The sequence below is a fragment of the Salmo salar genome, chromosome ssa19, assembly GCF_905237065.1.
Source record: "Salmo salar chromosome ssa19, Ssal_v3.1, whole genome shotgun sequence".
Taxonomy (NCBI): domain Eukaryota; kingdom Metazoa; phylum Chordata; class Actinopteri; order Salmoniformes; family Salmonidae; genus Salmo; species Salmo salar.
The window spans coordinates 70,366,304-70,392,210 of record NC_059460.1 but is presented as its reverse complement, the minus strand read 5'-3'; the positions used below and the strand labels follow the sequence as shown (position 1 = coordinate 70,392,210).

At 45.1% G+C, this 25,907-nt stretch overlaps 1 protein-coding gene across 1 annotated transcript in view; it reads left to right on the top strand.

The window, feature by feature from the left end:
- The window catches only part of qtrt2 (queuine tRNA-ribosyltransferase accessory subunit 2), a 56,733-nt gene extending 31,566 nt beyond the window's left edge, over positions 1-25,167 (top strand). Inside the window, 6 exon segments of the mRNA XM_045701937.1 lie at positions 608-692; positions 1,884-2,093; positions 2,251-2,447; positions 19,085-19,263; positions 24,591-24,708; positions 24,930-25,167. Of these exon segments, the coding sequence (XP_045557893.1) occupies positions 608-692; positions 1,884-2,093; positions 2,251-2,447; positions 19,085-19,263; positions 24,591-24,708; positions 24,930-25,167 (1,027 nt within the window).
- Positions 25,168-25,907: the final 740 nt, after the last annotated feature.

The following is a 25,907-nucleotide window of genomic DNA, read 5'->3' as shown; positions in this document are numbered from 1 at the left end:
ATGCAGCCTTTGAGCACCAAATATATTCCCCAGATAAATCCTGAATGGCTTTGAAACATCCCTCATGTTGGAGAGTAAAAACTCATCATGCTCTAACAGAGATGGCTAGCTTTAATGTGGCACCACTGAGCCGAATGTTTCCTGCCCCTGGGCAAGCCAAGTTGAAATGAGAAAATGTAATTATCGTCCCAGCACCTGTTGTTCACACGCAGGGAATTATTACATTTTGTCTTGAGGGGGGCAGGGAGGGAGCAACCTGATTGGCTAATTAAAAGTGAGTGTATCACTAGTGCGTGCTGTTGTTGTTTGGGTTCTGGTTTTGTCACCCTTTGATTTTCTCTCACAGCTGGCCTCTGTGATAAGGCCACGCCTCCTCTCTTTCACGCCATCCAGGTTCACTGTGTAATTAACAGAATGAACTAACTATGTGACATTACCACCAGCTCTATGTATCTGCCTCCTGCTGCTGTGTGCACTCTTACACTGTCTAGTTCAGTAGTCAAGGCACCTTTTACTCTTGCTTCTGTAAACATTGTTGCTGTGCTCTCTGTTCTGCAGTAGGATGAATGATTTGTAATGTTATGCATGCTGTAATGCTGCGGTTTACCTTTACAGGTCTTCATGACACAGTGTTGTACTGCTCTCTCCACGACCCTGTGACCTCAGGCCCCCCAGGTCACATCATCAACAAGGTTAGAGGTCATGTTTTGTACAGAGTCAATGTGGAGGCTGTATACAGGGGTACCGGTACCTAGTCAATGTGGAGGCTGTATACAGGGGTACCGGTACCTAGTCAATGTGGAGGCTGTATACAGGGGTACCGGTACCGAGTCAATGTGGAGGCTGTACACAGGGGTACCGGTACCGAGTCAATGTGGAGGCTGTATACAGGGGTACCGGTACCGAGTCAATGTGGAGGCTGTATACAACGGTACCGGTACCGAATAAATGTGCGGGGACACCGGTTAGTCGAGGTAATTGAGGTAATATGTACATGTAGGTAGGGGTAAAGTGACTATGCATAGATAGTAAACAGCGAGTAGCAGCAGCATAAAAAAGGGGGTAGGGGGCAATGCATATAGTCTAGGAAGCCATTTGATTAACTGTTCAGCAGTCTTATGGCTTGGGGGGAGAAGCGGTTAAGAAGCCTTTTGGACCAAGACTTGGTGCTCCGGTACCGCTTGCTGTGCGGCAGCAGAGAGAACAGTCTATGACTACGGTGGCTGGAGTCTTTGTCAATTTTTAGGGCCTACCTCTGACACCGCCTGGTATAGAGGTCCTGGTTGGCAGGAAGTTTAGCCCCAGTGATGTAGTGGACCATACGCACTACCCCCTGTAGCGCCTTGCGGTCAGAGGCCGAGCAGTTGCCATACCAGGCGGTGATGCAACCAGTCAGGATGCTCTCGATGGTGCAGCTTTTTGAGGATCTGAGGACCCATGCCAAATCTTTTCAGTCTCCTGAGGGGGAAAAGGCGTTGTCATGCCCTCTTGTCTTGGTGTGTTTGGACCATGATAGTTTGTTGGTGATGTGGACACCGAGGAACTTGAAGCTCTCAACCTGCTCTACTACAGTCCCATCGTTGAGAATAGGGGCGTGCTTGGCCCTCCTTTTCCTATAGTCCACGATCAGCTCCTTTGTCATTATCAGACTAAGCATTGTCTAGAGGCTTTACATGTCTGGGAGTTTACACAAATGTGTGCGTGTGTGTGTGTGTGTGTGTGTGTGTGTGTGTGTGTGTGTGTGTGTGTGTGTGTGTGTGTGTGTGTGTGTGTGTGTGTGTGTGTGTGTGTGTGTGTGTGTGTGTGTGTGTGTGTGTGTGTGTAGTTGTTGCTGCTGTATATGTCAGAGTTGACAGAGTTAACACTGTCTATTGTTGTCTCAGACGGTGTCTGTGTGGGGTAGTGGAGGTCGTATCAAGCTGACGGTAGCTAAGTTCGTTGCTCTCCAGAAGGCTGTGCAGCCAGACCTGTACCAGAGCATGGCAGACAGAGACACCTGGCAAAGCAACACGTCTCGCAAGAGGGTTCGCAAGTCAGTGGACCGCACCCTGGCCCACCTGGGCGACTGTCTGATACTGCACAACAAAACACAGGTCTGTCTGGGACTGATGCTGCTGCAAATTGATGATACTCCCAATATTAGAGGAATTAAAAAGTTCACTTCCATGTGTTGTGGCAGTCATGTATTAGCTTACTATACAGACACAGGCTACTTTTTGACACTGTCAAAATCATCTCTGTGCTCTCCAGGAGCTGAATGGGGTGTAGGTGTTGGGGGTGGTAGAGGGAGGGGATGTGCTGGAGGAGTGGGTGCGGTTGGTCAGGGAGATGGCCAAGCTGCCAGTAGGAGGATTCAGTCTGGACGGGCTCCATACTGCAGCCATGGAGAAACACCTCCGGACCCAGCTCATCACCGCCATCAAGGAGCTGCCTGAGGACAAACCCAGGTGTGTGTGGAGAGGAAGGGGTCCCAGGGGTCCCACTTTAAACAAATTACATTACATTTCCATTTTTCATTTGAGTCATTTAGCAGACGCTCTTATCTAGAGTGACTTACAGTCATAAATAGCACACAACGAGTTCTACTATGACTTTGGCAGTGCATGGCCGGATGAACCAAGTCTCGGACCCTGGGAAGGAACATTTTAATGGCCCATCTCTTGGCATAAGAGAGAAAAGATTTCATGCAAATTACCGGCAATTCTACACATTTTGTAATGGGGCAGAGATATTTTTTGTTGTTGCAGCTTCAAAGCTAAAATCCTGTAATTCTACACATTTTGCCATGAGGCAGAGAGAAAACATTCCAGTTTTAAAGCTTAAATTGCAGTGCATTTTTATAGAAATAAAACAAATTTGCTGAAATGCTATTGAGTTGAAAAATGTATAATTGGTGGAGCACTGTGGATACCAATATCCCTGTGATCCTCCCAGGCCCATGTTGCCCAGGGTTAAGAACATAAACTGTAGGTTAATAATTTTACATTGTATTGTATTGTATTGTATTCTACCCTCTCTAAACTTATTTCACGGATCCGTTAGCCTTGATGAGTTCTGGTTAAACTTGTAATAGTGTTAATTATCAGGTATCCTATTGAAATATTGAGTTGCTATAGTCTAGGGTCTACACCAGAAGCTAATGGTTATCTGTAGGAGGAATGTATATGGTGGCAGTTAAGCTTGGAATGTATTGAGTAAAGTAAGGGTAATCACATGTGGCAGGCACTGATAAGGGTGGAGAGATGTGGTTTAGTGAGGAAGGGGGTCGAGGTCAGGTCAGGTCACATTTAAGGGAGAAGGAACAGTTTATTGCCCGTATCACTTAACTTCCTGCCTACCACTGGTGGAAATATGTTTTTGTCTGTTCAGCTGTTCAATTCTTTGGGTGAATTACCTTGGTTGGAGCTATTATTGTGTCCGTCGATTTCTTACTCTGATATTTAGAACCTAACAGCCTAAATCCTTTTAAATCTGTAGTTGTATGTAATATTCATTAAAAAATAAATACATCTATAGCTAGAGGACTCATTATATCTCCAGTATTGATAAATATACACTTAACAAAAATATAAACGCAGCATGCAACAATTTAAAAGATTTTACTTAGTTACAGTTCATATAAGGAAATCAGTCAATTTAAATAAATCAATTAGGCCCTTATCTATGGATTTCCCATGACTGGGAATACAGATATGCATCTGTTTGTCACAGATAACTTAAAAAATAGTTAGAGGGGTGGATCAGAAAACCAGTCAGTATCTGGTGTGACCACCATTTTGGAAACATGAGGTGATGGAGGCAGATGAATGGCATGACAATGGGCATCAGGATCTCGCCACATTATCTCTGTGCATTCAAATTGCCGTCAATAAAATGCAGTTATGTTTGTTGTCCATAGCTTATGCCTGCCCATACCATAACCCCACCGCCACCAAGGGGCTCTCTGTTCACAACGTTGACATCATAAAACCGCTCACCCACACGACTGCCATCTGCCCGGTACAGTTAAAACCAGGATTCATCCATGAAGAGCACACTTCTCCAGCATGCCAGTGGCCATCAAAGGTGATCATTTGCCCACTGATGTCGGTTACGACACCGAACTGCAGTCAGGTCACACCCCTGGTGAGGACAACGAGCACGCAGATGAGCTTCCCTGAGACGGTTTCTGACAGTTTGTGCATAAATTCTTCGTTTGTGAAAACCCCCAGTTTCATTAGCTGTCTGGGTGGCTGGTATCAGACGATCCCGCAGGTGAAGAAGCCGGATGTGGAGGTCCTGGGCTGGCGTGGTTACACGTGGTCTGCGGTTGTGAGCCCGGTTGGACGTACTGCCAATTTCTCTAAAACGACGCTGGAGGCGGCTTATGGTAGAGCAATTAACATTCAATTCTCTGGCAACAGCTCTGGTGGACATTCCTGCAGTCAACATACCAATTGTAGCTTCCTTAAAACTTGAGACATCTGTGGCATTGTGTTGTGTGACAAAACTACACATTTTAGAGTGGCCTTTTATTGTCCCCAGCACAAGGTGCACATATGTGCTGATCATGCTGTTTAATCAGAATCTTGATATGCCACACATGTCAGGTGGATGGATTACCTTGGCAGATTACAAAATACTCACTAACAGGGATGTAAACACAACATTTGAGTGAAATAAGCTTTTTGTACGTATGGACAATTTCTGGGATCTTTTATTTCAGCTCATGAAACATGGGACCAACACTTTACATTGCATTTACATTTTTGTTCAGTATATATTAATTCTTAATCTGTTGTCTAGTACTATATTTTAGCTAGCTAGGACCATCTACTTTAAATCCTGCCCATCTTCCTAGTAGCCTACTTGGTGTGTGAACTGATGACTGCTCATAAGTTGCAGATGATTGTTGACACATCAACCAGGATTAAGGGGCAGGACAATTTGTGACTGTTGTGGTTTTGGTAATCGGTGTCAACTGGTCTTGTCGTCAACTAAGACCGTCGCCGAAACAAAGACTGTTCTGCCGAGATATTGGAGGAAGGAAAGAGAGGAAGGCTCCACCCCACTCTCTCACTTGATTATCTTACCTAGTTGTACACATCACGGACAAACTGAAATGGTCCACCCACACAAACAGCATGGTGAAGAAGGCGCAATAGAGCCTCTTCAACCTCAGAAGGCTGAAGAAATTTGTCTTGTCATCTAAAACACTCACAAACTTTTACAGATGCACAGTCGAGAGAATCCTGTCGGGCTGTATCACCGCCTGGTACGGCAATTGCACCACCCTCAACCGCAAGGCTCTCCAGAGGGTGGTGTGGTCTGCACAATGCATCACCAGGGGCAAACAACCTGCCCTCCAGGACAGCAACAGCACCTGATGTCACAGGAAGGCCAAAAAGATCATGTAAAAGTTTGTGAGTGTTTTTGGTGAGAAGCCAAATTTCTTCAGCCTCCTGAGGTTGAAGAGGCGCTGTTGCACCTTCTTCACCACGCTGTCTGTGTGGGTGGACCATTTCAGTTTGTCCATGATGTGTACGCCGAGGAACTTAAAACTTTCCACCTTCTCCACTACTGTCCCGTCAATGTAGATAGGGGGCTGCTCCCTCTGCTGTTTCCTGAAGTCCACGATCATCTCCTTTGTTTTGTTGACGTTATTCTGCGTCCCGTCAGAAAGTCCAGGACCCAGTTGCACAGGGCGGGGTCGAGATCCAGGGTCTCGAGCTTAATGACAAGTTTGGAGGGTACTATGGTGTTAAATGCTGAGCTGTAATCGATACACAGCATTCTTACATAGGTATTCCTCTTGTCCAGATGGGTTAGGGCAGTGTGCAGTGTGATTGTGATTGCGTCATCTGTGGACATATTGGGGTGGTAAGCAAATTTGAGTGGGTCTAGGGTGTCAGGTAGGGTGGAGGTGATATGATCCTTGACAAGTCTCTCAAAGCACTCCATGATGGCGGAAGTGAGTGCTATGGGGTGATAGTCGTTTAGCTCAGTTACCTTAGCTTTCTTGGGAACAGGAGCAATGGTGGTCCTCTTGAAGCATGTGGGATCAGCAGACTGGGATAGGGATTGATTGAATATGTCCGTAAACACACCAGCCAGCTGGTCTGCGCATGCTCTGAGGACGCGGCTAGGGATGCCGTCTGGGCCGGCAGCCTTGCGAGGGTTAATACGTTTAAATGTTTTACTCACGTTGACGGTGACGTTGACGGTGTTTTACTCACGTTCACGGTGAAGGAGAGCCCGTTTTGGTAGTGTGCCGTGTCAGTGGCACTGTATTGTCCTCAAAGTGAGCAAAGAAGTTTTTAGTTTGTCTGGGAGCAAGACATCTGGGTCCGCGATGGGGCTGGTTTTCTTTTTGTAGTCCGTGATTGATTGTATACCCTGCCACATACGTCTCGTGTCTGAGCCGTTGAATTGCGACTCTACTTTGTCTCTATACTGACGCTTAGCTTGTTTGATTGCCTTGCGGAGGGAATAGCTACAATGTTTGCATTCGGTCATGTTTCCGGTCACCTTGCCATGATTTAAAGCAATGGTTTGTGCTTTCAGTTTTCGAGAATGCTGCCATCAATCCACGGTTTCTGGTTGGGGAAGGTTTTAATAGTCAATGTGGGTACAGCATCACCGATGCACTTGCTAAGAAACTCGCTCACCGAATGAGCGTATACATCAATGTTGTTGTCCGATGCTATCTGGAACATATCCCAGTCCACGTGATTGAAGCAATCTTGAAGCGTGGAATCAGATTGGTTGGATCAGCGTTGAACAGACCTGAGCACGGCGTTTCCTGTTTTAGTTTCTATCTATAGGCTGGGAGCAACAAAAATTGAATCGTGGTCAGATTTGCCGAAAGGAGGGTGAGGGAGGGCTTTGTATGCATCGCGGAAATTAGAGTAGCAATGATCCAGAATTTTGCCAGCCTGGGCCACGCATTTGATATGCTGATAAAATTTAGGGAGCCTTGTTTTCAGATTAGCCTTAAAATCCCCAGCTACAATAAATGCAGCCTCAGGATATGTGGTTTCCAATTTACATAGAGTCCAATGAAGTTCTTTCAGGGCCGTCAAGGTGTCTGCTTGGGGGGGATATACACAGCTGTGATTATAATCGAAGATAATTCTCTTGGTAGATAATGCGGTCGGCATTTGATTGTAAGAAATTCTAGGTCAGGTGAACAAAAGGACTTGAGTTCCTGTATGTTGTTATGATCACACCACAACTCGTTAATCTTAAGGTATACACCCCCGCCCTTCTTCTTACCAGAGAGATGTTTGTTTCTGTCGGCGCGATGCATGAAGAAACCGGGTGGCTGTACCGACTCTGATAACGTATCCCGAGTGAGCCATGTTTCCGTGAAACAAAACATTTTACAATCTCTGATGTCTCTCTGGAAGGCAACCATTGCCTGGAAGGCAACCACTCTCTTGTTGTCAAGAGACTGGACATTGGCGAGTAGTATACTCCGGAGCGGTGAGCGATGTGCCCGTCTACGGAGCCTGACCAGAAGACCGCTCCATCTGCCCCTTCTGCGGCGCCGTTATTTTGGGTCGCCTACTGGGATCCGATCCATTGTCCTGGGTGGTGGTCCAAACAGAGGATCCGCTTCGGGAAAGTCGTATTCCTGGTCGTAATATTGGTACGTTGACATTGCTCTTATATCCAATAGTTCCTCCCGGCTGTATGTAATAAGGCTTAAGATTTCCTGGGGTAACAGTGTAAGAAAAAATACATAGAAAAACAAAATACTGCATAGTTTCCTAAGAACGCGAAGTGAGGCGTCCATCTCTGTCGGTGCCAAATCTCCCCCACCCGAGCCACTGCCTGTTCACCCCGTTATCATCCAGAAGGCGAGGTCAGTACAGGTGCATCAAAGCTGGGACCGAGAGACTGAAAAACACCTTCTATCTCAAGGCCATCAGACTGTTAAACAGCCATCACTAACATAGAGAGGCTGCTGCCAACATACAGACTCAAATCTCTGGCCACTTAAATAAACAGACTTAATAAAGGTATCACTAGTCAATAATGTTTACATAGAGGTATCACTAATCAATTTAAATAATGCCCCTTTAATCATGTTTACATATCCTACATTACCCATCTCATATGTACTATATACTGTATTCTACACTATCTACTGCATCTTGCCTATGCCACACGCCATCGCTCATCCATATATTTATATGTACATATTCTTATTCATCTCTTTACATTTGTGTGTATTTGTGTGTATAAGGTAGTTGTTGTGAACAGTTGTTGTGAATAGATTACTTGTTAGATTTTCCTGCATAGTCGGAACTAGAAGCACAAGCATTTTGCTTCACTCACATTAACATCTGCTAACCATGTGTATGTGACCAATAAAATTGGATTTAATTTGATGATCTCATTTTTGCTCTTTTGTAGCTTCAGCAACTCTGTGTGTTTTCGATCAGTTCACTCCTCTTCGTGTTGGCTTTACAGACACTTCCCACCCGTTGGCTGCAACCCTTCAAATTTAGTGTATTCCTGGTCTCCGGCAGCGTTTGGAACTGCCGATCTGCGGACAAGAGCGCCAAGTTCACCTCAAACTATGCTGCCCTTCAGTCCCAAGACTTTTTGGCCTTGACATGGATCACCCCAGAGAACACTCCAGCTGCTCTCTCTTCATCTGACTACGTCTGAGAGCATGGTGGTGGCACAGGGCTGTTCATTTCTCCTAAATGGAGATTTTCTATTTTGGCCCTCACCAGTCCATCTCCTCATTTGAATTCCATGCTGTCCAACATTGTTGTTATCTATTGCCACCAGGTGCCCATAGAGAGTTCCTCAATGAGCTTGACACCTTGATAAGCTCATTATTGAGGATGACTCACTGCTCTTCGTACTCGTCGATTTCAACCTCCAGGGGTCTCCCTTCGATTCATTTCTTCCAAATCTCTTTTTCCCCTCCTTGCCTCTTTTGACCTCAGCCTTTCCCAGTCCCATCCCACTCAAAAGGCAAGCAATACACTAGACCTCATCTTTACTAGAGGCTGTTTGCCTCCTAATCTCACTGCAACCCTCCTCCAGGTCTCTGATCCCTACTTTCCTTCAAGTCTCCCTTTCCTCTAACCCTAGCAACTCAGCCCCTAACCAGATGGTCATGCGTCGTCACATTCTTTGCTCTCTCTCTCTCCCACTAATCTCTCCTCTTCTATCCACTCATCTCTCCTTTCTGTTAAAACCTACTCCCTCCTGTGTCCTGATTCTGCCTCTTCGACCCTACTATCCTTCCTTTCCACATCCTATGACTCGCGCTGTCCCCTTTCTTCCCGGCTGGCTCGGCCGTCCCCTCCTGCGCCGGGACTCATTGCAAGCTTACAGAACAGGGTTGCGGGCAGCTGAGAGACAATGTAGGAAAACTACATTTCCAGAGGACTTATCATCCTTTCACTCCCTCCTCTCTACCTTCTCTTCCTCTGTATCCGCTGCTAAAGCCACTTTCTATCACTATAATTTTAAGCTTCTGCCTGTAACCCTAGGAAACTCTTTGCCACCTTCCTTCTCCTCCTTAATCTTCCACCCCTCCCCCTCCCTCGTCCCTCTCTGCGGACGACTTTGTCAACCACTTTGAAAAGGAGCTTGATGACTTCTGCTCTTCATTTACAGCCTATTGAATCCACTGGTCCCACTCACGCAGAACTACCCTACGCCTTGACCTGTTCCCCCCTGTCTCTCCAGATGAAATCCTGCGACTAGTGAGGTCTGGCTGCCCGACAACGTTCTCCAGACCATCTCTGGAGACCTTCTCCCATTCCTCACTTCACTCATCAACTCATCCCTGACCACTGGCTGCATCCCCTAAAATGGCCTGAGTCACTCCCCTCCTTAAGAAACCAACACTCGACCCCTTTGATGTAAAAAACTGCAGACCGGTATCCTGGAATTCTTTCCAAAATACTTGAGCGTGCTGTCTCTGACCAACTCTCTCATTATCTCTTTCAGAATGATCTTCTTGACCTTAGCCAGTCAGGCTTCAAGGCGGCTCACTCAACCTAACTGCTCTTCTCTGTGTCACGGAGGCTTTCCACACTGCCAAAGCTGACTCTTTCCTCTGTTCACATCCTCATAAATTTATCCGCTGCCTTCTACACCGTGAACCATCAGATCCTCCTCTCCACCTTCTCAGGGCTGGACGTCACAGTCTCTGCACACTCTTGGATTGCATCCTACCTGGCAGGTGGATCATACCAGGGCTCCCCTCTTCTCTTTGGACATCAAGTCACTCGGCTTCGTCATATCCTACACGGTCTCTCCTATCATTGCTATGTGGATGACACTCAACTACTTTTCTCCTTCCCCCTTCTGACACCCAGGTGGCGACACGCATCTTAGCTTGGTGTCGGCCCACCACCTCAAGCTTAACAAGACAGGCCTCCCCCGGGAGGAAGAACAGCTCTACCAACTTCAAGACCTCTCCACATTGTCCCCCTCCCAGAGTGCAAAGAACCTTGTAGTTTTCTGCAAACATCAAAGCAGTGACTCACTCCTGCAGGTTCATTATTTTATAAATGTTATCACACCCTTATTTTACCAGGTCAATTGACTGAGAACATATTCTCATTTACAGCAACAACCTGGGGAATAGCTACAGGGAAAAGGATGAATGAAAGCTGGGGATGATTAGCTGGCCATGATGGTATGAGGGCCAGATTGGGAATTTAGCCAGGACACCAGGGTTAACACCCCTACTCTTATGATAAGTGCCATGGGATCTTTAGTGACCACAGAGAGTCAGAACACCCATTTTAACACCCCATCCGAAGACGGCACCCTACACAGGGCAATGTCTCAAATCACTGCCCTGGGGCATTGGTATATTTTCTTTTAGGCCAGAGGAAAGATTGCCTCCTACTGGCCCTCCAACACTACTCCCAGCAGCATTTCGTCTCCCATTCTGGGACTGACTAAGACCAACACTGCTTAGCTTCAGAGGCAAGCCAGCAGTGGGATGCAGTGCGGTATGCTGCTTGCTTGCAACATATGACACTACCTCACACAGGAAGCGCCGCAGATCCTAATCCAAGCACTTGTCATCTCCTGTCTAGACTACTGCAACTCGCTGTTGGCTGGGCTCCCAGGTTTTGCCATCAAACCCCTGCAACTTACCCAGAACGCTGCAGCCTGCCTGGTGTTCAAACTTCCCAAATCCCATGTCACCACGTTACTCTGCACACTCCACTGTCTTCAAGTCGATGCTCGCATCCACTAGAAGACCTTGGTCCTTGCCTCTGGAGCAGCAAGAGGAACTTCCCCTTCTGCTCAAACCCTACACCCCAACCCGAGAACTCCGTTCTGCCACCTCTCTTGGCCATCCTACCCCTATGGGAGGGAAGCTCTCACACAGCCATGGCACCCCCAATGTCATGGCACCCCCAATGAACCAGCTTACCCCTGAAGCTAGGACAGCAGAATCCCTGCCCATCTTCCAAAAATGTTTGAAGCACTACCTCTTCAAAGATTATCTTAAATAATCCCACAGCACCCCCCCCCCTAAAATGAATGCACTAACTGTAAATCGCTCTGCTAAGTGACAAAAAAACGTAAAATAAAGGTATAAAGGTATGTATGTGTGTACACTTTTGAAAAAAAACTATTTTCTACATTGTACTCCCTGTATATAGCCATGTTATGTTCTACTTCCTATATATAGCAATGGCGATGTTATTTTCTCCTCCCTACATACTTTCTTCTTTTTTTTACTCCCTATATACAGTACCAGTCAAAAGTTTGGACACACCTACTCATTCAAGGGGTTTTCTTTATTTTTACTTTTTCTACATTGTAGAACAATAGTGAAAATATCAAAACTATGAAATAACACATATGGAATCATGTAGTAACTGTCACGACATCCAACGAAGTCAGCTCCTCTCCTTGTTCGGGCGGCGTTCGGCGGTCGACGTCACTGGCCTTCTAGCCATCGCCGCTCCATTTTTCATTGTTCCATTTGTTTTGTCTTGTTTTCTGCACATCTGGTTTACATTCCCTAATCACATTGTGTATATATATTCCTCTGTTTCCCCCATGTCCTTGTGTGGAATTGTTTTTGTTACATGTTCAGTGTGCCGCGCCAGGCTGGTTATTTCCCCCCTGGGTATTCTTGTGTAACCCATGGGAGGTTGGATTATTACGTTTGTTTTGTGACGCTATTTTGCGCATTTCTCTTTTGCTTATTTTCTGGAGATTTTCACGCTGTTGCATCCGTTTGTTGTGCTTCTGCCCAAATAAAGAGTGCGCCTGATCACAACTCTCTGCTCTCCTGCACCTGACTTCAACACCAGTACGCTGACAGTAACCAAAAAATGGTTAAACAAATCAAAATATATTTTATATTTGAGATTCTTCAAAGTAGCCATCCTTTGCCTTGCACACTCTTGGCATTCTCTCAACCAGCTTCACCTGGAATGCTTTCCCAAAAGTCTTAAAGGAGTTCCTACATATGCTGAGCACTTGTTGGCTGCTTTTCCTTCACTCTGTGGTTCAACTCATCCCAAACCATCTCAATTGGGTTTCGGTTGGGTGACAGTGTCACCAGAAAAGCACCCCCACACCATCACACCTCCTTCTCCATGCATCATGGTGGGAACCACACATGCGGAGATCATCCTTTCACTTACTCTGCATCTGACAAAGACACGGCAGTTGGAACCAAAAATCTCAAATTTGGACTCATTAGACCAAAGGACAGATTTCCACCAGTCTAATGTCCATTGCTAGTGTTTCTTGGCCCAAGCAAGTCTCTTCTTCTTATTGGTGTCCTTTAGTAGGGGTTTCTTTGCAGCAATTATACCATGGAGGCCTGATTCACGCAGTCTCCTCTGAACAGTTGATGTTGAGATGTGTCTTTTACTTGAACTCTGTGAAGCATTTATTTGGGCTGAAATTTCTGAGGCTGGTAACTAATGAACTTATCCTCTGCAGCAGAGGAAACTCTGGGTCTTCCTTTCCTGTGGCGGACCAGTTTCATCATGGCGCCTGATGGTTTTTGCGACTGCACTTGAAGAAACTTTCAAAGTTCTTGAAATTGTACGAATTGACTGACCTTCGTGTCTTGAAGTAAAGTAATTTCTCTTTGTTTATTTGAGCTGTTCTTGCCATAATATGGACATGGTCTTTTACCAAATAGGGCTATCTTCTGTATACCAACCCTACCTTGTCACAACACTTTTTTGGTTACTACATGATTCCATGTGTTATTTCACAGAATGTAGAAAATAGTAAAAATAAAGAAAAGTAAAGAGTAGTTGTGTACAAACTTTTGACTGGTACTGTATATACATACACACAGTAAAAATTGCCTTTTTTAGGTCAGTTAGGATCACCACTTTATTTTAAGAATGTGAAATGTCAGAATAGTAGAGAGAAGTATTTATTTAAGCTTTTATTTCTTTCATCACATACCCAGTGGGTCAGAAGTTTACATACACTCAATTAGTATTTGGTAGCATTGCCTTTAAATGGTTTAACTTGGGTCAAACGTTTCAGGTAGCCTTCCGCAAGCTTCCCACAATAAGTTGGGTGAATTTTGTCCCATTCCTCCTGACAGAGCTGGTGTAACTGAGTCAGGTTTGTAGGCCTCCTTGCTCGCACACGCTTTTTCAGTTCTGCCCACAACTTTCCTATGGGATTGATGTCAGGGCTTTGCGATGGCCACTCCAATACCTTGATTTTGTTGTACTTAAGCGATTTTAACACAACTTTCGGAGGTATGCTTGGGGTCATTGTCCATTTTGAAGACCCATTTGCGACCAAGCTTTAACTTCCTGACTGATGTCTTGAGATGTTGCTTCAATATATCCACATAATTTTCCTACCTCATGACGCCATCTATTTGTGAAGCGCACCAGTCCCTCCTGCAGCAAAGCACCCCCACAACATGATGCTGCCACCCCCGTGCTTCACGGTTGGGATGGTGTTCTTCAGCTTGCAAGCCTCCCCCCTTTTCCTCTAAACATAACGATGGTCATTATGGTCAAACAGTTCTATTTTTGTTTCATCAGACAAGAGGACATTTCTCCAAGAAGTACGATCTTTGTCCCCATGTGCAGTTGCAAACCGTAGTCTGGCTTTTTTATGGTGGGTTTTGAGCAGTGGCTTCTTCCTTGCTGAGCGGCCTTTCAGGTTATGTTGATATAGGACTCATTTTACTGTGGGTATAGATACTTTTGTACCTGTTTCCTCCAGCATCTTCACAAGGTCCTTTGCTGTTGTTCTGGGATTGATTTGCACTTTTCGCACCAAAGTACGTTCATCTCTAGGAGACAGAACACGTCTCCTTCCTAAGCGGTATGACGGCTGCGTGGTCCCATGGTGTTTATACTTGCGTACTATTGTTTGTACAGATGAATGTGGTACCTTCAGGTGTTTGGAAGTTGCTCCTAAGGATGAACCAGACTTGTGGAGGTCTACAAATTTTTTTATGAGGTCTTCACTGATTTCTTTTGATTTTCCCATGATGTCAAGCAAAAAGGCACTGAGTTTGAAGGTAGGCCTTGAAATACATTCACAGGTACCCTCCAATTGACTCAAACGATGTCAATTAGTCTCTCAGATGCTTCTAAAGCCATGACATCATTTTCTGGAATTTTCCAAGCTGTTTAAAGGCACAGTCAACTTCGTGTATGTAAACTTCTGACCCACTGGAATTATGATACAGTGAATTATAAGTGAAATAATCTGTCTGTAAACAGTTGTTGGAAAAATGACTTGTGTCATGCACAACGTAGATGTCCTAACCGACTTGCCAAAACTATAGTTTGTTAACAATACATTTGTGGAGTGGTTGAAAAACGAGTTTTAATGACTCCAACCTAAGTGCATGTAAACTTCTGACTTCAACTGTACATACACTGAGTGTAGAAAACATTAGGAACACCTGCTTTTTCCATGACATAGACTGGCCAGGTGAATCCTGGTGAAAGTTATGGTGGCTTATTGATGTCACCTGTTAAATCCAATCAGTGTAGATGAAGGGGAGCAGACCGGTTAAGGAAGGATTTTTAAGCCTTGAGACAATTGAGACATGGATTGTGTATGTGTGTCATTCAGAGGGTGAATGGGCAAGACAAAAGATTTAAGTGCTTTTGAACGGGTATGGTAGTAGGTGCCAGGCGCACCAGTTTGAGTGTGTCAAGCACTGCAACGCTGCTGGGTTTTTCATGCTCAACAATTTCCCCTGTGTATCAAGAATGGTCCACCACCCAAAGGACTTCCAGCCAACTTGACACAATTGTGGGATGCATTGGAGTCATCATGGGCCAGAATCCCTGTGGAACGCTTTTGACACCTTGTAGAGTCCATACCCTGAATAATTGAGGCTGTTCTGAGGGCAAAAGGGGTGCAACTCAATATTAGGAAGGTGTTCCTATTGATTTGGCTGCAGACCCCTGCAGTACCTCCGTGGACTCCACTTTGAGGACCTCTGTTATAAAGAATGTATAAAGCGTGATATAACAGCTCCCACTGTAGGGTGCATTGGCAAAAATGACATTATAACCTGTCTATTACGACTATACCGTCAAATCACAACAGCCATCTGCGGTTCTTCCCCCGTGCTGTTTCTCAGCATCGTGAGTGTTTGTGTGTGTGTGTGTGTGTGTGTGTGTGTGTGTGTGTGTGTGTGTGTGTGTGTGTGTGTGTGTGTGTGTGTGTGTGTGTGTGTGTGTGTGTGCTGCAGCTCTTCTTCCTGTTCATCAGGCAGCTGCTCTCTATTTCTCTCTTTCTCTCCCTCTCTTTCTCCTGCTCTCATCCCGGCTGCTTCACTGCAGTTAAAGTTAGTGGCTAAATTTATCAAAAACTCTCAGATTAAAAACTCTGAGGCTGCCTTAAAATTATCTGAATATGTTGCTAATCGTTTTCAGGGGAGGAAAAGTAGCTGGCAGGGATCTGAAGATCAAAGCTGCTGAGTTGGCTACCCTGCCCTTTAACTCTTCATAGACTCTAGCTAGCAGAGGTTTGAGTGCCCCTCTACACCAGCTCCAGTTGGCAGATGTAACCCTTTTTACACTTTCTCTGTCTGCACCCACACTCCCCTAAATATAATATGAATGCTCTTTCATTCCACCCCACTCTTACTCCTTCCCTCACTCCTCCCCTTACAGATCAAATTATTTATTTGTCTCTCCTTCCCTCACTCCTCCCCTAACAGACCCAATTCTTTCTTTGTCTCTCCTTCCCTCTCTCCTACCCTTATAGACCCAATTCTTTCTTTCTTTCTCTCTCCTTCCTTCTCTCACTCCTACCCTTACAGATCCAATTCTTTCTTTCTCTCTCCTTCCTTCTCTCACTCCTACCCTTACAGACCCAATTCTTTCTTTCTTTGTCTCTCCTTCCCTCACTCCTACCCTTACAGACCCAATTCTTTCTTTCTGTCTCTCCTTCCCTCACTCCTACCCTTACAGACCCAATTCTTTCTTTCTTTATCTCTCCTTCCCTCACTCCTTCACCCCCTAAAGCAGCATGCTTTTCAAAACAAGACATACCCCCCTTAATGCTTTTTATTTATCTCACTCTTTTCTCCTCTCTGCATTCTGTCTCTCTTATCTCTCTCTACTTCTCTCTGTTTATTCCCTGCTCCTGTCACATCCTGACCAGTAAAGAGGTTATTTGTTATTGTAGTTTGGTCAGGACGTGGCAGGGGGTGTTTGTTTAATGTGTTTCGGGGTTTGTTGGGCAATGTTCTATGTTAGTCTATTTCTATGTCTGTGTCTAGTTTATCTATTTCTATGCTTAGTTTATTGGTTTGACCTTCAATTGGAGGCAGCTGTTTCTCGTTGCCTCTAATTGAAGGTCCTATTTAGTAGGGGTGTTTTTTAATGGGTTTTTGTGGGTAGTTGTTCCGTATGTGTGTAGCTGTGTGCCTCACAGGACTGTTTTTCATCGTTGTTTTTGTTTAAGTGTTTGTTTTGTTTTTTCTTCACAATAAAGAAGATGAGCATACACATTCCCGCTGCGCCTTGGTCCCATCTTTACGACGAACGTGACAGCTCCAGTGTGTCTGTGTGTCTGTAGGTGTCTCTCCTCACCTCTCACTCACAGACATATTACCAGGTGATGGGAGAGGACAGGCTGGCCAATTAGTGGCTCTAATTGAGTTGAGTGATCATGTGACACCCCCCCACCACCATACAGGTCCTACCTTTAACCCCTCTCCTGTTATAAGTTATTAACCCCCCCCACCCCCCACACACTCAACCCTAAGACCCCCTAGCATGCTGATTTTACTCTCAGTGGGAGACTAAGAAAAATACAGATTCCCCTCCCTCCCTTCCCTCTCTCTCCCATCACTCTGTGCTCATTGTGCTCACTCCAGAATCCCCAGGAAACCATGGCAACCACTGACTTCCCTCCTGGGAGCCATGGCAACCCCACTCCTCTTCCAGCTGCACTGGGAATACTGGCCTGGCGGAGTGTAGACTCAAACTTCCCCCAGAGCTCCCAGTGCCCCAGCGTTTGGGAGACCTCTGTCCTATTCCCCCTTGCCCTGGAAGTAAGGGAGCCGACTGGGGATCTGGGGTGGCGAAGGGGCAGTGGAGAGAGAGCCAGATGCCGTATCCGAGACCCCCAGATGCTCCCTTTGAGGCCATACTGGGATTCCTTAATGAAAAGAGGCTGTGCTTGGTCAGACTGCCCCTGGGTTGTGGTGGCACTGGGAGATACACAGCCTCCCTTTAGGCACCATGGACTCATTATGGGATGGTAAATTGTGTTTGGCCCTGGAACCTCAAGGCAGAGGGCCAGAGAGAGACGGTTAACTGAAACCTAAGTGAGAAAGACAGAGAGATTGAAAGGGAGAGCGAGAGAGAGGGGAAAATAAAGAGTGATTTTAAGAGTGGGGTGGGTTGAGGTGGCTTGGAGGAGGATGAGGGATGATGGGGGATGCAATCTGTTTGTCTGCTGTGTGAGCATGCATCTGCTCTGTGTGTGGATGTTCAATGTTGGTATTGATTTTGTTGTTTACGTGTGTGTGTGTGCGTGCGTGCGCTGCGCACGTGCGTGCGTGTGTGTGTGTGTGCGTGTGCGTGCGTGTTAGAGCGAGAGATGCTGCATCTGTAGTGCTTCAGGGATAGCACTGCTAGATGAGATAGATAGGTAAGAGTCTGTCAGTTTGTCTGATAGACTGCATACTGCCTAATAAGTCAACCATTGATCATTGATCAACAGAGTAATACATTTATATCTGTTTGTCTGCCTGTTTGTCTGCCTACCTGTCTGTGTATATGTGTTTGTCTGTAGCAGGGTTTCCATTAGCCAGTAATAGCCGGCTTTTGGACAATAAAAAAAATAGAAAAGCTGATAAATACCAGTTGATGGAAATAGATGTGACTGGTCATGCTTATCGGTCTATAGCTTAATTTGCATCATTTAGTGGATATTTCCTTCCCTGTCACATGAAACGGCTTGCATGTGTGGTGTGCTTTTGACAACGGTGTTTTCCCGCTAATTGTATTATGGAACGAACATTCTCACATAGCCTCCTGCCTTGTGTTCATTGCTGCACTGATAATGTGAAGAAATAATAGTTTATCAACATTTTAGGCAAAACGTTCTGATCTGTTGCATCAGACTCATTGCTTTTTAAAGTTTTGTTATGTAGTCTAGGCCTACTGGTTGAATGTGGGATCTATCATCCCACAACTGTCCCAGAGTGTTTGGAGTAGGCCATCTGTTTCTCAACAAGCTGACCAATAGAATAGGTCAACGTTTCTACTATGGGGATAATAGAATGATATAAGCTGAGGGTTTTGCTGTTCGTTACTCGTCTTGTTGACTAAGGGAAAGTTGTTCTAACATGTTCAAAGTTTACATCAGAATTGAGTAAGAAGGTCCGCATATCATTGCATCCTCAACTTGCATGTTCTGTTAATATTAATGACCATAATATCATCTAAATGTGATTTCTGTCATTCTGAGCAACATGGTTGGATGGCCTAATCAGGTTCCACAGCCAATTCATATGGGTCCGGTAAATTTCTCAAATGTCCGGTAAATTAAAATGATACTGGTCAAATGTCCGGCGCCACATTTTACTAACAGAAACCCTGGTCTGTTTGTATGTGTGTGTCAGGCTGATGCATGGCTTGGGGCGGCCAGACGAGGCGCTGGCGTGCGTGGAGGTGGAAGTGGATCTGTTTGAACGCTTCTTCTCCTTTCAGGTGACAGAGCGAGGCTGTGCCCTCTCCTTCCCCTTCAACATCACCACTGATCCAGAATCCGCAGGTGCTGGTGTAGAGGCACCCCCAACTGGTCAGGGTGTTCCATAAGCGCCAACTTCCAGCAAAGCCACTACACAACACAACACAACACTAAACAATACATGAATTGCACTATAACGGTGACAAAGCCCCAACAGCAGAGTCCCAACAGCAGAGTCCCAACTCCTTACCACTGCTACACCTGGCTTTCAGCGGAGCCTTGTCTGGCAGCAAAACAGTTAATTCAGCCTCATTTACTGCCTTTAAAAAAAACATAGCTGATAAGGCTGACTTGCTTAAACAAATGTGATTTCTAATGACAATTGAGATGTACGAACTATGGCATAAGGGGACGACAAGCGGATAAGAGGCAATCCGTAATTTCGATTAAGACATTAATGAGCGAGTGACAATGGACGTAGTCAATATAACTATTTGTTTAGCACTTTTGAAATGTACAGCGACAGAATTCAGAACATGGGCCATTCTTACAGTGTACTCCCTGTACAACAAGTCAGAACCGTAGGATAAATAAAGGGGCATATAAACAGACAATGATAGCTCTTACAATATTCTATGATTACATTTCTCTAAAACAGGTTATAGTCTACATGTGCACCACCGAGTTAGAACAGTAGGCGAAATTAAGAGGTGAAAATAGACCAAATTATTAGGGTGAGGCACATTGAACGGCGTTTGGGTCTTTGCGTATAAAGAAAGATACACGTCATATAACACTATTTGACGCGTTAAATAAGATTCTAATTTGACATGTGGAATAACAGAATTCTATTATAGATGTTGTGTGTGCTGAATTTTTACTTGCAAGCCAAGCGCCACCACTACTATCAGTAGCACTGTCAAGCTGTACAATACCGCATTGGTGAAAATAGACCAAATTATTAGGGTGAGGCACATGAGCTATTAACAGCTTACTACACAACATACACTTAGTATTACTTTCTTAGCTACAGTATACATATCTCCCTGGCATATGACATCATTTATGCAGCAGCATACAATACATTTTTGGACTCACCTTGTGAAGGTGGTGTGGCGGTCCTTTGTGGGCAAAGTTTGTCATCAAACTTCGTCATTAAAGTCTGTCATTCTCTGGATTTATGGTTGGAACTCAGAAAAAAAAACACACAGCCACTCTACTGAATAGCAGGCTAGTGATTGCTTTGCAATGCTTGCAGTTAGCCACTGATTCCTTCCAAACCACTCATTGTTGAATTAGCGATTTCCAACTTGTGTAATGTTAATCTTTATGTCCAATAGCCGATGAGCACCGATTCATTTACAATTTCTCTTTATTATTTATCTTCATATGACAAGGATTATAAATTATTTGCCAGTAGATTGTCAACTTTATTCATGATGACTGCTAGCTAAAACTTTGAAAGGAAGACGTTGACATGTTCCTTCCAATCAAGCTACTGTACTTATAACGTGATTTTACCAAATTTTATCTGTGGCCAATGACCTTGAGCCTTCTTGGAAGGGTACTCTATGGCAGGACCCAAAGGGCTGACATTTTGGATGTCTACCCTTACTAAGGACTTTAACTTGGCGAGGACGTAGTGTCCCCATGAGTGACAGAACACTGAGCCAATCATGGCGCAATGCTCCTATTTTCTGGTGGCTCGCCCCACCACCACAGAAAGCACTGAGCTAGGCTGAAACACCTGCATTTTGGAGCTGCCTTACTCAAGAAAGCAAAAACGAGACCGTTTGTATGCGGCTTTATTAACTCAATGATAAATATCAGTGTGCAATCTGATATGTGACACATATTAATGCCAAAATAACATGCAAAACAGGCACCCCCCAAAATAAAATAATTATATATACATTTATTTTTGTTGTTATTATTAATACAAAAAATTGCAAAAAATGTGGGGCTCTGTCACGGTTGTCGTAGGGTAAAGTGGACCAAGACGCAGCGGGGAAATGTGCACTCATCTTTTATTTAAACGGACAAAGAAGGTAAACCAAAATAAATATGTACACAAAAAACACAACGACAAATAACAGGCCGGTAAGGCACAGAGCTATACACAGCACAATCTCCCACAAATACTAAAACAAACACATACCTATATATAGGACCCTCAATCAGAGGCAACTAGAAAACACCCGCCTCCAATTGAGAGTCCAATACCCAATTAACTAAACATAGAAATACAAAGAACTAGACAAAACATAGAAATACATTAACATAGACCAGTGCCCAAAACCCGGAATAATAAATCAAACACACCACTAAACACACAACCACCCCAAACCACATAAAACAAATACCCTCTGCCACTTCCTGACCAAGCTACAATAACAAATAACCCCTATTACTGGTCAGGACGTGACAGGTTCAAAACAGAATGACGGGTCGCCACTGACTGCCAGCCAAATAGCTTACTTCTAACCCTTATATGGCTGGCTACTAAAATGACTTTAACACATTGGATGTAGGTCCATTATCATTCCTACAAAGTTTTGATTTGGTTCTAGTCATTTTAAAGTATATTGAGTTTGTTTCCCTCCCAAGAAGAATGGGGCCCAGAATTCCCTGAGGGACACCATTGTGAATAAGTTCTGCGGACAATACTGAACCACCCGTGCTCACTGAGAAATGTCTACCACATACAGTAGATATTACTTGAACCAGTCGAAGGCAAAGCCTAAGATTCCCACCCATCTTTCCAGCCAGTCAACAAAGATGTTATGATCAATAGTATCAAACACGGCACTGAGATCCAATAGAACTAAAGCATTCACCGGCGTCAGCACCCAACAGAAGAAGTCCTTACTGACTTTCTATAAAGCAGTTTCCGTGCTGTGAAGTGAGCGGAAGCCACTGGAATTTTTCGAATAAGTTGTTCATACTCAAATAAGCCACCGATTGCTTGAAAACAACTTTTTCTAAAATCATGGATTAAAAAAAGGAAGTTTAGAGAGGGGTCTATTACTACTCAGTGAGGAGAGGTCTAGATTGGGTTTTTAAGGAGAGATTGGACTAGAGCAGTTTTAATAGATAGAAAGTGTCTGTTTCTTTTTGTAACGCCCTGGCCATAGAGAGGGGTTTTTAAGGAGAGATTGGACTAGAGCAGTTTTAATAGATAGAAAGTGTCTGTTTCTTTGTGTAACGCCCTGTCCATAGAGAGGGGTTTTTTGTTCTTTATTTTGGTTAGGCCAGGGTGTTACATTGGGTGGGCGTTCTATGTTCTTTTTCTAGGTTTTTGGTATTTCTTTGTTTTGGGCCGTGTGTGTGTGTGTGTGTGTGTGTGTGTGTGTGTGTGTGTGTGTGTGTGTGTGTGTGTGTGTGTGTGTGTGTGTGTGTGTGTGTGTGTGTGTGTGTGTGTGGCTCCCAGTCAGGCACAGCTGAAGTTCGTTGTTGTTGATTGGGAGTCACACATAAGGAGCAGGTTTTTCCTTTGGGTTTTGTGGGGGATTGTTTTCTGTTTTGTTCAGTTGGGACCAGACAGGACTGTTTGCTGTCGTTGCTATCGAGTGTTTTGTTCATTTTTGTAGCGTTCTCTTGTTTTTTGAATTAAATACCAAGATGAACACACAACCTCCGCTGTATCTTGGTTTTCTTCCGACGACAGCCGTTACACTTTGTAATTGTGCCTCGCTGTCTGTGTGACCACAAATATTGACGTTGTTTGTTTGAAGGAGTAAGAGGCAGTATCAGTCAAATAAAATAACTGGGTGAAGAAACAAACCCAATGGGTCAGATGGTGAAATGAAATCAATGGACGATCTCACTGTTACCCCAGTAAACTGATAACTATTGAATTATGCTTGCCGTTACTCTCTGATAAAGGAAAAGAAAACTCAATATGATTAAAGCGTTCTTGAGGGAAATTGAACCCTCCCGTGAGAATTATACATATTCTGGTTGATAGCTGTAAAAGTTTCTATATCAGGCCAAAGTAACAGATTCTGATTTAAAAGTTGGGGATCAGACTCGTTTAGACAGACAGCAGTAATAAATTCTGTACGGGGGAGTGTAATGGGGTTCACTGGAGGTGAGTGTGAGGACAAGACTGGGGTCCATCAGCTAAAGAGGCGAGAGCGTCCAAATCCCCTCTCAGCCAATTAGAGGGCTCCATGGGGAGGTGGCGTCACAGCCATCTTCTCTGGCACCACAGGCCCTGGTTTAATCCACCTGCCATCCTTCCCCTCTCTTTTAATCCCTCTGTCTGTCTGTCTGTCTGTCTGTCTGTCTGTCTGTCTGTCTGTCTGTCTGTCTGTCTGTCTGTCTGTCTGTCTGTCTGTCTGTCTGTCTGTCTGTCTGTCTGTCTGTCTGTCTGTCTGTCTGTCTGTCTCTCTCTCTCTTCAAATCACTCCCTCTATTCTCCTCTCTTCACTCTCACTATCCCTCTCTTTCCTCTGCCTCCTTCTCTCCCTCCATCTGTCAAACTCTTTCTCCCTTTCTTTACGATCCACCCCTCGTTTGCCTTGTACATCCCTCTCCCCCCTCTCACTCCCTCCCTCCCATATCCAATTTTACCTCTCTCTTTGCCCACCTCCTTTGTCCCCTCATCCCCCCTTCCTTGTCATGTTTGTTCTCTTCACTCTTGTTTTCATCTTTATCCATCCCCTTTCACTCTCCTCCCTATTTATTATATACATGTGCTCTTCTCTTCTCCATCTCCACCAATCTCTGTTTTGCTATGCCCTTTCATTCTCTCTCTCTCTCTCTCTCTCTCTCTCTCTCTCACTCTCTATCTCTCTCTCCATTCCTATCTCTTCTCTTCTTTGTTTCTCTCTCTCTAACAGGATCAATCAGTTTGTCCTCTCTCCCGCTATCTGCTCCCTCTTTGTTTATGTCCTCTCTCGCTCTCTCTCTCTCGCTCTCTCGCTCTCTCGCTCTCTCTCTCTCTCTCTCTCTCTCTCTCCCTCTCTCTCTCTCCCCCTTTCTCTCTCCCCCTCTCTCTCTCCCTCTCTCTCTCCCCCTCTCTTCTTTGTTTCTCTCACTTTCTCTTTCTATCTCTTTCTTTCTCCTTTTCTCTATACCTCTCTCCATGACTGGATCATTCTGTTTGCCCTCCTGTTGACCTCAGCTGCTCTCTCTGGGTGGTGGTGCCTGATAACTCTTTGTGTGTGACTTAGTGTGTGTGTGGGGGGTTGGAGGGTTTTGGGTTTTGGTGGACGGTGGCTGGAATTCAGCAAATACTGATATTCCTTTGTCGGAGAGGAGAAGAGTGTGAAATTAGAACACAAAGGGCCATAATTGGTTTAGGATGTATGGTTTTAGGGCATGATCTGACTGCTGTGGATTTTGGAATGTGTGGGTTTAGTGAAAATATAAAATTGGTGTAGTTTAATGGGTGTGGCATAAGGGATTGATTTGATTGGTGCGTATTTTGGCAGTTGTGGAGTCGGACAAGGACAAGCCAAATGCTGGCGTAGGTGAGACGACTGGAACTGATAATCCCCAAGAAAACCAAAGCAAGATGACTCCTTTTAAAATCAACCTGAAAGATGAGAGGTTTATGTCCATGAGTGTCACTTAGTGTGTGTACTGTACACATGTGCCTCTGTCCCTTGCACTCTACTCAAAGGAACATGGTGTGTGTGTGTGTGTGTGTGTGTGTGTGTGTGTGTGTGTGTGTGTGTGTGTGTGTGTGTGTGTGTGTGTGTGTGTGTGTGTGCACATGTATGTGTGTGTGTCTGTTTGTCTGTCTGTGACCCTTGACCTCTGCTCTCCAGGTACAGAGATGACTTCAGTCCGCTAGTGGAGGGGTGTGGCTGCTACCACTGCAGGAACCACAAGAAGGCGTGTCTACTCCACCTGCTAGTGACCAATGAGCTGCTGGCTGGAGTCCTGCTCATGCTCCACAACATGGCCCACTACTGCGCCTTCTTCACCGCCCTGAGGGGGGTGCTGGCCAGCAACAGGCTGGGCCTCCTCAAGAAGAGAGTACTACAAGAACTAGGCAGGCGGTGAGCAGGGAGGGGGCTGGGGAGAAGGATAGGTAGATTAGTTAGAGAGGTAAAGGTAGGGAGGGGCATGGGGAGAGGGTGGAATGGAGAGGAGAGGAAATAGAAGGGTTATTGGGAATGGGGAAGATAGAATAAAAAGGAGGGAGTGTAGAGGGATCCAGGTGAAAGTGTAGGGAGACCTTTCTCTCCTTCTTTCAAGAGTGATCAGTGGGTTTGACAGTTGGCTAGATGAAAGCAACGTTACCATTGAATTGCTCTCACCTATCCAATCATGTCAGATCAGTCATTCATTCCAGGCAGTCAGGATGCATTTTTAGAGAACTCTAAGGGGAAATTGGCTTTGCAGTGGGCGGAAGTCATCCATAAAAACAAAACAAGCATGTCAACAAATCAAAACAATATGACAAGAGGGAGGGCTGGAGGGAAACCTGGGGTGAGGAGGAAGGAAGATGGAAGGAGTGGGAGGTGAAAAGAGCCAAGGAGGACAGTTGCGTATCGTTTTGACTATGGGCTCCCTCTCCCAGTGAGCCTGCCTGCTGCCACCAAGTCCAGGTCAGAGGATGAGTAAGTTCCCCAGGACTCATTAACATAACGGGAAGTGGAGCGCAGACCAGTGGGACAACAAACAGCCCAAATAGAGTTTGGAAGAAAGAGGCAGGAAACCTCCCTGGCCCTGCTTCTCTCTGAAATACATTAACAAGATGCGTACGAAACAAGCCCGCTTCAGGCTAGGGCAGTGGCTAT